Below are 12,957 nucleotides of genomic sequence, written 5' to 3' on the forward strand. Positions count from 1 at the left end.
TTCATCCATGATCTCTCTGTACTTTGCTCCGTTCATCTTTCCCTCGATCTCCCAGTCATGACTAGTCTCCCAGTCTTGACTAGTCTCCCAGTCGTTACTAGTCTCCCAGTCTTCACTAGTCTCCCAGTCTTGACTAGTCTCCCATGACAGTAAAAGGCTGACATGTGCCTTTTACTGAGTGGCTTCCGTCTCGCCACTCTACTATGAAGGCCTGATTGGTGGAGTGCTACAGAGATGGCTGTCCTTCTGGTAGGTTCTCCCATCTCCACAGAGGAACTATGGAGCTCTGTCAGAGTGACCATCGGGTTCTTGGTCACCTCCCTGACCAAGGCCCTTCTACCCCGATTGCTCAGTTTGGCCGGGCGGCCAGCTCTAGGAAGAGTATTGGGGGTTCCAAACTTCTTCCATTTAAGAATGATGGAGGTAACTGTGTTCTTGGGGACTTTCAATGCTGCAGGAATGTTTTGGTACCTTTCCCCAGATCTGTGCCTGGACACAATCCTGTCTCTGATCTCTAAAGACATTTCCTTCAACCTCTTGGCTTGGTTTTTGCTCTGACATGCACCGTCAAATGTGGGACCTTATATAGACAGGTGTGTACCTTTCCAATCAATTGAATTTACCACAGGTGGACTCCTATCAAGTTTTAGAAACATCTCAAGGATGATCAGTGGAAACAGGATGCATCTAAGCTCAATTTTGAGTCTCATAGCAAAGGGTCTGAATTCTTATGTAAATAAGGTAATTCAGTTTTTTATTTGTTATAAATCTGCTAAAATTAAAATAAACTGTTTTTGCTTTGTCATTATGAGGTAGATTGATGAGGTAGATTGTGTAGATTGATGAGGATTTTTATTTATTTAATCCATTTTAGAATATGTCTGTAACGTAACAAAATGTGGAAAAAAAATCAAGGGGTCTGAATACTTTCCGAATGCACCGCACCTAGTGAATAACCAGTGGATAACCAATCAACTAAATCCGACCATATACCATGGGAATGACAAAACGTATTTGCACTGCTCTGATTACATTGGTAACCAGTTTATAATAGCAATAGCTATTAGCTATAATAATAATACCTCTGGGTTTTGTGGTATATGGCCAATATACCACGGATAAGGGCTGTAATCCAGGCACTCCAGGTTGCATCATACCCGGTGAGAATACGACCAAGGGAGAGCCTGAAAACACATTAGCAATACTGTCATCGTATCTTAGAATGTGCCAATGTTTGTGAACGATTCCCTTAATTTGTTCAGAGCACTTTGAATAGTGAGTGGTATTTATTTTATTTTATTTAACCCTTATTTTACCAGGTAAATTGACTAATTTTCAGCAACGACCTGGGAAATAGTTACAGGGGAGAGGAAGGGGGATGAATGAGCCAATCGTAAACTGGGGATTATTAGAAGGCCATGATGGTATGAGAGCCAGATTGTGAATTTAGCCAGGACACCGGGGTTAACATCCCTACTCTTACAATAAATGCCATGGGATCTTTAGTGGCCACAGAGTCAGGACACCCGTTTAACGTCCCATCCGAAAGACGGCACCCTAAGAACGCAAGAATGCTTCTTTTTGCCAGACAGAAATAGATCATGTCTCGATTTGTTTTGAGTTTTCTCAATGGCAGTATTAATCTGACCATTGTTGTACCCCCTCTCCTTGAATTGTCTTTGCGTGTCAGCCATATTTCTTTCGAAATCTTTGCAAATTCGTTTGATTCGCCAGAATTGGCTGCAGCGCAAACTGTTTTTCAAGGGAAGCGGGTGACAACTATCAGCCTTAAACAAAAGATTAGGATCAGTAGGTTTCCTGTGATCAGGAAGATCAGTGTTTGGAACATTATCCTCACATAAAATCAGAAGATCAGGGAAACTGATTGACACATGTCAGATTACATAGTAAATCTCAGGTGCTCAGAAGAAGAGTTTAGAAAAGCATGGAATGCCTGGAGCTGTTTTGCATCACCCCTCCATAGAACACAAATATCATCAATGTACGGTTTCTAAATTGTAATGTCAGGCAAGAAAACATTTTTGAGAGGATTAAGAATGGACTGTTTCTCAATGTAACCCACATACAAATTAGCACAGTTAGGAGCCATAGGGTATCCCATAGCAGTACCCTTCGTCTTAATAAAGAAATCATATGAGCAGACGACATACTCAATGAATACAGCCATACTATGAGGTACATGTTAAACATACATGGTAGGCTACTGCTTTAATAATTGAGTATTGTCATTAGTACCTGTGGAGGTCACAATAACAAGACTGTGTAGTTGCTGAGCAGGATCCCCTGCTTATTCTGATGATCCACAGACAGACCAGTAGAGCTGGTCTCAACTCTGACCTCATTCCCCATGGAGCTTTATATCACCAACCAGACTTCTTCAAATGAAAATACAGCTGTAGAATTGCCTGGGCTCTTTGGCCCTCATCCTATTCCAAACCAGCATAGGCCTATATTCATTGGTTAATGAATGGCAATATGTTGGAATTGTGTGGGGATTATACATGCAGTTTAATCCATGTTGAAGTAATGACTTCCATATTTGATTTTATTTCTAATATATATATATATACCAGGTGTCTGTGCTGTTTGACTGACTTGTAGTTTTGCCATCTCACCTCCTTGTAAAATGGCATAATAGCACAATTGTTTCAATTAACATTGTCAGGAATGTTCTTGCTTCTAGAATACATAAATAATACAATGGCAAACAGCGGGTAAGGAACGATTGGCTACCTATGCCTTCCGTCAAAAGCAAAGGGCATTGAGGTGACATATGACCAATGTGGCCTCACGTGTGCTTGTGCCATGCCCGCTGGTACACCTGGCTACAGAGAATATGAATAGCCACAGCTTTTGCCATTAGGTGTGTATTCGGTCTATTCTAAAACTATCATTTCAAACAAAGGATGGCGAATAAAGAATAATGTAATAAGGGGAATGTAATATGGTAGGATTTAGTTAAATTTGTTTGATCATGCGTTGCGTGTTGCTGAGGTTGGGTATCAGGTTTTACGTTCATGCGTAAAATGCACCCATGTGCATTTGGTTCCCATTCAACTTTAATCCAAATTCTGAACTGACAGGTTGTACTATAACAAAGGCACCGGGAATGTCAGTTTCACAGTAGCTTTTCTTGCCACACCGGGGACGTGATGTCACAGTAAAGACTCGTGCAACAGGATCGGGAGCATTTGTCCCCTACTTAAAATCCACCTGCCACTTGGAGAGGAAAGTAGTTGAGTAGTTGTGGTTGGATTACAGCCATGGCAGGTAAGCTCTATATTTATGTTATCTAGTCTCCTGAGATGGTGGTCATATAGTGTCTGCATACATTCCATATGAACGCGTGCTGTTTTGTTGACAATATATAAGTTATAACAACAGGTTACAGATGTTTTGATGATGACATTATTTCATGATGATGATTTGTCTTCTTGAGTCTTTCAATGCAAGTTCTTATGCCACCTACTTGCAACCTACTTGCAACCTACTTGCATACACAATGTTAAGATAATATTTGCTTTGGCTCAAAGACAATTCTTTTAAAGCATGCCATGATTGCAGTATGGATGGATAAAACATGGATGGATATCCAGCTGAGAACATTTAGCGTTGACAGGCCATCCTACTCTGTGTGTAACCCATTTAAATGTCATATTTGAATAACATAGCTGATTTCAATTATATTTACTGTCATTGAATATGTAATTTTACTCATGCTGCTAACAATCCAACAGGCCGGCTGGATGTAGCACTATAATTCAGGACAACATAAGCAACACTGAAGCAACCATTTTGGTGACTGTGATTGAAGAAGCCCATGCTAAGGCATCCACTCCTGGATATTTGCTTAAAAAACAGACAACTGACATTTCACTAAAGCCAGTCCCTCATGTGGCGTCTTCAGAAAGTGGATCAGCATGTGGAGTCTTTGTAAAAGGCTACAGCCACATGGTTAGTCATACTGTGCTCTATGCTGGAAGCTCTGAATGCAACAGAAAATAACGGCCTCTTTCTTTCTCCCCCACAGGGTTCTATTCTAGTGAGAAGATGACAGGCCTGTTCGCCTATGAAAGCTCTGATTTGGACTGGTGTGAGGATAACTACAGGCACTCTGAACACATAGTGGAGTACTTCAACACTGTAAGTGTACATGATTTATTTCTTACAATATCCAGCTGAGAAATGTACCTTTCTGAAACTATATAGCAACTCACTTGTCTGCTGTACTCTTGTATTGTATCTGTTGTGGACCATCCTGTATGGCAACAATGATGATAGATGTAGTGGACAGGTGCATCACACACTACATTACATTGTGAATCCTTATTTTAGAACAGTCCTTTCTGTTTCTCCAGATGAGCAGCCTGTTCTTCTTCGTGATCTCCCCCATCATGCTGTACCTGCTGCACCCCTACGCCAGGGAGAGGAACCTAGCGGTACACCTGGTCTGGACCATGATGATCTTTGTGGGTGTGTCTTCACTCTCCCTTCCAAACAGCAGGCCAACCTTCATTCAGTTATAACTCCACTTCAAGGGTGGCCTCATCAGGGTGCTTTCAGTTCATTCTGAATTCAATAATAGCTCTTAACCTCTTCCCAATTGATACTGGGTAGGGGCTGGGGGACATTTAGGAACGGGGCATTAACATGTGTCCCCTCCCTACAGGTCTCTTCTCTGCCTACTTCCACATGACCCTGAGCTTCATGGGCCAGATGCTAGATGAGCTGTCCATCCTGTGGGTCCTGGGGCTCTGCTATGGTCTCTGGTTTCCACGCAGGCTCTTCCCCTCCTTCATCAAGGACAGGTTGGTCATCATTGCTCCTGGTCGAGGCTTCTGCAGACAAAATGTTGTCTGTGAATATTGGAAGTAGGGTACGGCGTGCTGCCTTCCTGTCTCTATTTAATGCAACCATAGAGCAGCATCCACGTGTGTTTAGATCTCCCTGCTACAGGATCATGCGGCTGTTCTTTCTGTATGGACCAAACGGCAGTACGTACTGTATGCTTTTAATAAGGCAGGAGACAATGACAGGATCTTTTTACAGGGCACGCTAGGTTGAAACAGAAGCCATATTAAGCCAGGAGCCGGACAAACAGGCCAGGAGCAGCCTGCACAGTGTGCTATATTCACCAGCCAGTGGGAGAGAGGGGCTCCCTGGCATTCTGAATGACTCTCCCATTAACACTGTTAAGACAGTGTGAGGATAATCCCAATTTAACTATAAAACTAGCCCCTAGTTCAATAGTCCCCATTTATGTACCTTCCAGTGTTTTCTGTGCTGCCGTGTGATACCTGTCAACTGTCTTCGAGTTAATGTTATGTCTCCTACCCACCCCTAACCCTCTCTCTCTCGCCCCCTGCAGGACAACCTTTTCCCGGCTGGTCATGATGATAACTGTTGTCACCACCCTATGCTCCTTTGTCAAACCCACTGCCAATGCCTACCTCCTCAACTGCTTTGCCCTCCACATCATCTACTCATTGGGTCTGGAGATGAGGACGTAAGGCAATAACTCCCATTATTGCACTGTACACTACTGCCTATCACTCCACTGTCTGATAACTGCTATCAAATAACTGCTTTCTGTCTCTCTCTCTTTCCCTTTATTTTCCTCACACACAGCTGTACTGACCCGAAGGTGCTGCGGTTATGCTGGTCTGCTGTTGGCCTGTGGGTGCTGGCCATCTGCTGCTGGATCAGTGATCGTTTCGGATGCAGCTTCTGGCAAAAGCTTAATTTCTGTTACCTGCATGGCATCTGGTAGGATTAGGGGAGACAACAACAATGATGTTAATAGAAGTTAGATGGAACCATTTTCTTTTTGATTTAGTGAATCACAAACAAAACCATATATAACTGACATGTGTCTATTCACTCTCTAGGCACATTCTGATTGTGATGGCTGTAGCCTACGCAAGCACCCTGATAGCCTACTTGGATGCCAACTATGAGATACCCTACTCCCTGCCAAGCCTTCAGTACTGGCCCAATGACAACTGGGTCCTGGGGTTGCCTTACATTGTTCTGAAAGGAACCACCAAGACTCAGAAAATATTATAAAGAACATTCAACTTCTGCAAGAGACAACTTGAAGGCTTTGGTGATGAAATGTGGTCTGTAGTGCCATGCAGAGAAAGTGTAAAATGCAGTGCCTTTCTTTGTACTTAGCAGTGACTCAGTTTGAGAAATGGTTGCAATCCATTGGTTTGCTTCTTATTTTATATGATAATAGAATCAATGCCACTCAGGTCATTAATGTGTGTATGTTTGTATGCATTTTGTGTGAATTTTGATCAATTCACCCATCTGTTATTTGCATTCATACAGATGTAGGATCTTAATTTGATCAATCTTTTTTTGCTGAGAATTTTCCTGCATTGCAGGAAATGCAGATGAGCTTCTTGGTTCACATAAATTCACTGAAAACCAACGGTTATGTTAACAGTATTTTGCTTTTCATGTAGCATACTTTTGGCCAGCATAATAGCCTAATCACCGATCAAGCAACATTATGGACTAAACGTTAAAATCCTATTACTGCAGGATTATTTTGCTGTTACAATATAGGTCAAATTAAGATCCTACATCTGTATGTGCAAGGATATTCTCTGCACATGGTGTTTGTAAAAAAACAAACATGTTTTGGCCTCCCGGGTGGCGCAGTGGTTAAGGACCATCAGAGTCCCTGGGTTTGCGCCCAGGCTCTGTCGTAACCGGCCGCGACCGGGAGGTCCGTGGGGCGACGCACAATTGGCCTAGCGTCCGGGTTAGGGAGGGCTTGGCCGGTAGGGATGTCCTTGTCTCATCGCGCACCAGGGACTCCTGTGGCGGGCCGGGCGCAGTGCATGCTAACCAAGGTTGCCAGGTGCACAGTGTTTCCTCCATCACATTGGTGCGGCTGGCTTCCGGGTTGGATGCGCGCTGTGTTAAGAAGCAGTGCGGCTTGGCTTGGTTGGGTTGTGTATCGGAGGACGCATGACTTTCAACCTTCGTCTCTCCCGAGCCCGTATGGGAGTTGTAGCGATGAGACAAGATAGTAGCTACTAAAACAATTGGATACCACGAAATTGGGGAGAAAAAAAAAACAAAAAACATGTTTTTATATTTAGCTGAGATATTTTCAATAAAAAATGTGGGGCTGAATCACAACCACATTTCAGGGGGCTTGTAGAGTTTGTTTACATAACCTACACCCTTTTCAGGGATAAATATCACATTGTGTGTGAACTGTCATTTTATAACATAATTGAATCTCTCTCAGGTTTTTCAAAGAGTATTACAATGTTATTACAGAAACTGTTAGGAACATGTCAAGTTTTGTTATGTGTGGGGTTCTACCTCTATGAGAGCAATTACATTTTTATATGAGTAAGATTAACAGTTTGTACATTACTGAAATAAATGCACTGACGAATTTGAGACATTTAACATAATGTAGTTCTCTCTTTTGATTGAAAAAAAGAATAGTTGCTATGAACAACGTATTGAGCATTAGACATAGATACAGTTGAAGTCGGAAGTTTACATACACCTTAGCCAAATACATTTAAACTCAGTTTTTCACAATCCCTAACATTTAATCCTAGTAAAAAACCCCTGTCTTAGGTCAGTTAGGATCACCACTTTATTTTAAGAATGTGAAATGTCAGAATAATAGTAGATAGAATGATTTATTTCAGCTTTTATTTCTTTCATCACATTCCCAGTGGGTCAGAAGTTTACATACACTCAATTAGTATTTGGTAGCATTGCCTTTACATTGTTTAACTTGTGTCAAACGTTTCAGGTAGCCTTCCACTAGCTTCCCATAATAAGTTGGGTGAATTTTGGCCCATTCCTCCTGACAGAGCTGGTGTAACTGAGTCAGGTTTGTAGGTCTCCTTGCTCGCACAAGATTTGCAAACAAATCTTATATAGGATTGAGGTCAGGGCTTTGTGATGGCCAATCCAATACCTTTACTTTGTTGTCCTTCAGCCATTTTGCCACAACTTTGGAAGTATGCTTGGGGTCGTTGTCCATTTGGAAGACCCATTTGCAACCAAGCTTTAACTTCCTGACAGATGTCTTGAGATGTTGCTTCAATATATCCTCATAATTTTCCTACTTCATGATGCCATCTATTTTGTGAAGTGCACCAGTCCCTCCTGCAGCAAAGCACGCCCACAACATGATGCTGCCACCCCCGTGCTTCACGGGTGGGATGGTGTTCTTCGGTTTGCAAGCCTCACCCATTTTCCTCCGAATATAACGATGGTCATTATGGTCAAACAGTTCTATTTTTGTTTCATCAGACCAGAGGACATTTCTCCAAAAAGTACAATCTTTGTCCTCATGTGCAGTGCAAACCGTAGTCTGGCTTTTTATGGCGGTTTTGGAGCAGTGGCTTCATCCTTGCCGAGCGGTATAGGACTTGTTTTACTATGGATATAGATACTTTTGTACCTGTTTCCTCCAGCATCTTCACAAGGTCCTTTGCTGTTGTTCTGGGATTGATTTGCACTTTTTGCACCAAAGTACGTTCTTCTCTAGGAGACAGAACGCGTCTCCTTCCTGAGCAGTATGATGGCTGCGTGGTCCCATGGTGTTTATACTTGCGTTGTTTGTACAGATGAACATGGTACCTTGGCGTTTGGAAATTGCTCCCAAGGATGAACCAGACTTGTGGAGGTCTACAATTATTTTTCTGATGTCTTTTATTTTTGTATTTATCCATTATTTTACCAGGTAAGTTGACTGAGAACACGTTCTCATTTGCAGCAACGACCTGGGGAATAGTTACAGGGGAGAGGAGGGGGATGAATGAGCCAATTGTAAACTGGGGATTATTAGGTGACCGTGATGGTTTGAGGGCCAGATTGGGAATTTAGGCAGGACACCGGGGTTAACACCCCTACTCTTAAGATAAGTGCCATGGGATCTTTAATGACCTCAGAGAGTCAGGACACCCGTTTAACGTCCCATCCGAAAGACGGCACCCTACACAGGACAGTGTCCCCAATCACTGCCCTGGGGCATTGGGATATTTTTTTTTAGACCAGAGGAAAGAGTGCCTCCTACTGGCCCTCCAACGTCTTTGCTGATTTCTTTAGATTTTCCCATGATGTCAAGCAAAGAGGCACTGAGTTTGAAGGTAGGCCTTGAAATACATCCACAGGTACTCCTCCAATTGATTCAAATTATGTCAATTAGCCTATCAGAAGCTTCTAAAGCCATGACATAATTTTCTGGAATTTTCCAAGCTGTTTAAAGGCACAGTCAACTTGGTGTATGTAAGCTTCTGACCCACTGGACTTGTGATACAGTGAATTATAAGTGAAATAATCTGTCTGTAAACAGTTGTTGGAAAAATGACTTGTGTCATGCACAAAGTAGATGTCCTAACCGACTTGCCAAAACTATAGTTTGTTTACAAGAAATTTATGGCGTGGTTGAAAAACAAGTTTTAATGACTCCAACCTAAGTGTATGTAAACTTACGACTTCAACTGTATATGTATTTTTTTATCTACCTCTTTTTACTGCTGTGTTTTGTATTAGAATCCTTACTAAAATAACACATATTTGGAAACCCACCAGAAATCCCTCCTAAAGATGTTAAATAATTTGGTACATTGTACACATGTTTTCAAAGTCCTATTCCTACCTGGTCTGACACAAAGAAATTGGCATGCACATGATATTCATAAACTGTCAGAGGCAACAGTGACGTCTCGTGTACAGACTACCCATTGGGCAAAAACTGGTTGAATGAACATTGTTTCCACATGATGTTGAATCAATGTGGAAACTGATTGGTTTTGTAAAAAGTAATCCATGTAAGGGTGTTTTTATTTTTATTTTACCCAACTGTTAACCTTGATCCAATGGCATGGTGACATTTTGTGTTGATTTCAAGTTGAATTCATGTTAGTGGACAACTCAACCGAACCCCTATGAATGAGCTACACTGATTCTTCAAGGTGTCAAAAGCGATCCACAGGGATGCTGGCTCATGTTGACTCCAATGCTTCCTACAGTCAAGTTGGCTGGATGTCCTTTGGGTGGTGGACCATTATTGATAGACACGGGAAAGCGTTGCAGTTCTTGACACACTCAACTTAAAGGCACTTAAATACTTTGTCTTGCCCATTCACCATTTGAATGGCACACATAGACAATCCATGTCTCAATTGTCTCAAGGCTTAAAAATCCTTCTTTAACCTGTATCCTCCCTTTTATTTACACTGATTAACGTGGATTTAACAGGTGACATCAATAACGGACCATAGCTTTCACCTGGATTCACCTTGTCAGTCTATGTCATGGAAGAGCAGGTGTTCATAATGTTTTGTACACTCAGTGTATATACAGTATGTGTGTGTGTGTTTGTACATTTTATACAATTCTATTGATGAACCCCTTTCAGTGATGACTCAATCAAACATGGTAACCACTTCAATCGTGGAGACGCAAAACAGGGATTGACTATATTATAACATTTATATGTCTCTGACAGCCAGATGGGAGTTTCATAAAGACTGATCCATGCCTCAAAGACTGGATCAGTGTGAGTGACACAGAGAGGCCAGGGCTGATAGAAAGCTCTGACCCTCTGTCCAACAGCAGTGGCCTGGTCATCACACATCAGAGTGTCCCCCGCTACAGGCCCACTGCAGAGTGCCTCTAGTCCCTGCGTCCCTGTGAAGCTGTGGACGTCTTCTATAAGGAGCTATGTAGCTCTCTATTCAGATTACCCATTGGAAATAGAGCCAGTACACCACCACATTTGAGGCACTAGAGAAAGAAGATTGAGTCTGTCTTTTGTAATCTTTGCATCACACTCTGCTTAAAGAAATGCAGCTCGGCTCAAGTCAAAGGGTCAGAGTTTGGGATGGACGCCTACTCAATCTGTGGCAGGTGGGATCTCACTGTTGTTTTTATTCAGCACTTGTTCCTGAATGTAAAGCAGTAGAAGTTCAAATCAAATTGTATTTGTCACATACACATGGTTAGCAGATGTTAATGCGAGTTTAGCGAAATGCTTGTGCTTCTAGTTCCGACCATGCAGTAATATCTAACAAGTAATCTAACAATTTCACAACACTACCATAAAGATGGCACGATGCAGTAGATGGTATAGAGTACAGTATATACATATGAGATGAGTAATGTAGGGTATGTAAACATTATATAAGGTGGCACAGTTTAAAGCGGCTAGTGATACATTTATTACATCCAATTTTTAATTATTAAAGTGGCTAGAGATAAGTCAGTATGTTGGCAGCAGCCACTCAATGTTAGTGATGGCTGTTTAACAGTCTGATGGCCTTGAGATAGAAGCTCTTTTTCAGTCTCTCGGTCCCGGCTTTGATGCACCTGTACTGACCTCGCCTTCTGGATGATTGCGGGGTGAACAGGCAGTGGCTCGGGTGGTTGTTGTCCATGATGATCTTTCTGGCATTTCTGTGACATCGGGTGGTGTAGGTGTCCTGGAGGGCAGGTAGTTTGCCCCCAGTGATGTGTTGTGTAGACCTCACTACCCTCTGGAGAGCCTTACGGTTGTGGGCGGAGCAGTTGCCGTACCAGCCCGACAGGGTGCTCTCCATTGTGCATCTAAAGTTATTATGGTATTAAAGCAAACACAGACATATTTGGGTGTTCTGATATAGGCCTATATGCAATATCATGTGGGCCTATGTAATGCTATGCTATGCAATACTCAGTATTACCTCGAAGCAAATCAAATGTGTTTTTTAATGTCATCCATTACTAGAAATCAATGTCCTTCATTTCTATGATCAATGTCAATGTCACCAATGAGTGTTATGTATTGTAATTTATGTTATGATTATAATTTATGATTATGTTTCAGTTTCAATAATGTTCCTCATATATCCCAAATTGGCATGCATCCACCTAGGTACTTGCAATTGGGGACAAGAACTCCTTTGGGAATATGATTTTCATTTGTGATTCAATAGACTGTTTTAGGCTATTTTATGAGATATTCACACATTTTATATATATTGTTTTTATCTGTGAATATATCAGATCACTGCTTTTACATTGATTTATCCAATGTGCCTTTCACATCTGGATCCACTTCCTTATTGCTTTATTTATTAAGACAAGCTCCCGGTCCAACCTGGACTCAGAGATAGACGTAATATAACAAAAACGAAAATCAGGGAACAATCAAATTAGTATGATACAATATGTTATGTTTCGTTTGGTATGTATTAATTTGTGGATGTCCATCATCGATTTCGTATGATAGTTTACTCATTACAATTCCTATGATATTCTATGAATTGCAATTCGTACAATATGTTCTGAATTTGCAATACATATGACATGTGGTGCAGTCTGCCCAGTCCATTACCGGGGAAAACTACCTTAGTATCTTAGTCACTTAATGTTTACACATCTGCATTACTCATCTCATGTCGCTCAAGGTACTAAACAATATCATAACCGACATCGATAAAAGACAGTACTGTGCAGCCGTTTTCATCGACCTTGCCAAGGCTTTCGACTCTGTCAATCACCATATTCTTATCGGCAGACTCAGTAGCCTCGGTTTTTCTGATGACTGCCTTGCCTGGTTCACAACTACTTTGCAGACAGAGTTCAGTGTGTCAAATCGGAGGGCATGCTGTCCTGTCCTATGGCAGTCTCTATGGGGGTGCCACAGGATTCAATTCTCGGGCCGACTCTTTTCTCTGTATATATCAATGATGTTGCTCTTACTGCGGGCGATTCCCTTGTCCACCTCTACGCAGACGACACCATTCTGCATACTTCCGGCCCGTCCTTGGACACTGTGCTATCTAACCTCCAAACAAGCTTCAATGCCATACAACACTCCTTCCGTGGCCTCCAACTGCTCTTAAACGCTAGTAAAACCAAATGCATGCTTTTCAACCGTTCGCTGCCTGCACCTGCACGCCC

At 42.0% G+C, this 12,957-nt stretch overlaps 1 protein-coding gene across 1 annotated transcript; it reads left to right on the top strand.

Annotated features, from left to right (window-relative positions):
• The first annotated feature begins 3,169 nt into the window (after positions 1–3,169).
• On the top strand, positions 3,170–6,768 carry acer1 (alkaline ceramidase 1). Its single transcript, XM_046302484.1, has 7 exons — positions 3,170–3,291; positions 4,052–4,164; positions 4,380–4,494; positions 4,691–4,829; positions 5,390–5,527; positions 5,650–5,787; positions 5,910–6,768. The coding sequence occupies exons 1-7, from the start codon at positions 3,285–3,287 to the stop codon at positions 6,085–6,087; spliced, it is 828 nt and encodes a 275-aa protein (XP_046158440.1). The 5' UTR covers positions 3,170–3,284; the 3' UTR covers positions 6,088–6,768.
• Positions 6,769–12,957: the final 6,189 nt, after the last annotated feature.

The sequence above is a fragment of the Oncorhynchus gorbuscha genome, linkage group LG15, assembly GCF_021184085.1.
Source record: "Oncorhynchus gorbuscha isolate QuinsamMale2020 ecotype Even-year linkage group LG15, OgorEven_v1.0, whole genome shotgun sequence".
Lineage (NCBI taxonomy): Eukaryota > Metazoa > Chordata > Actinopteri > Salmoniformes > Salmonidae > Oncorhynchus > Oncorhynchus gorbuscha.

Bases quoted from the DNA above. Each gene is read 5' to 3' on its own strand.
- acer1 (XM_046302484.1), top strand. The intron at 4,830-5,389 runs GTTGGTCATCAT...CGCCCCCTGCAG, and splicing joins CCCTCCTTCATCAAGGACAG to GACAACCTTTTCCCGGCTGG. The intron at 5,788-5,909 runs GTAGGATTAGGG...TTCACTCTCTAG, and splicing joins TGTTACCTGCATGGCATCTG to GCACATTCTGATTGTGATGG.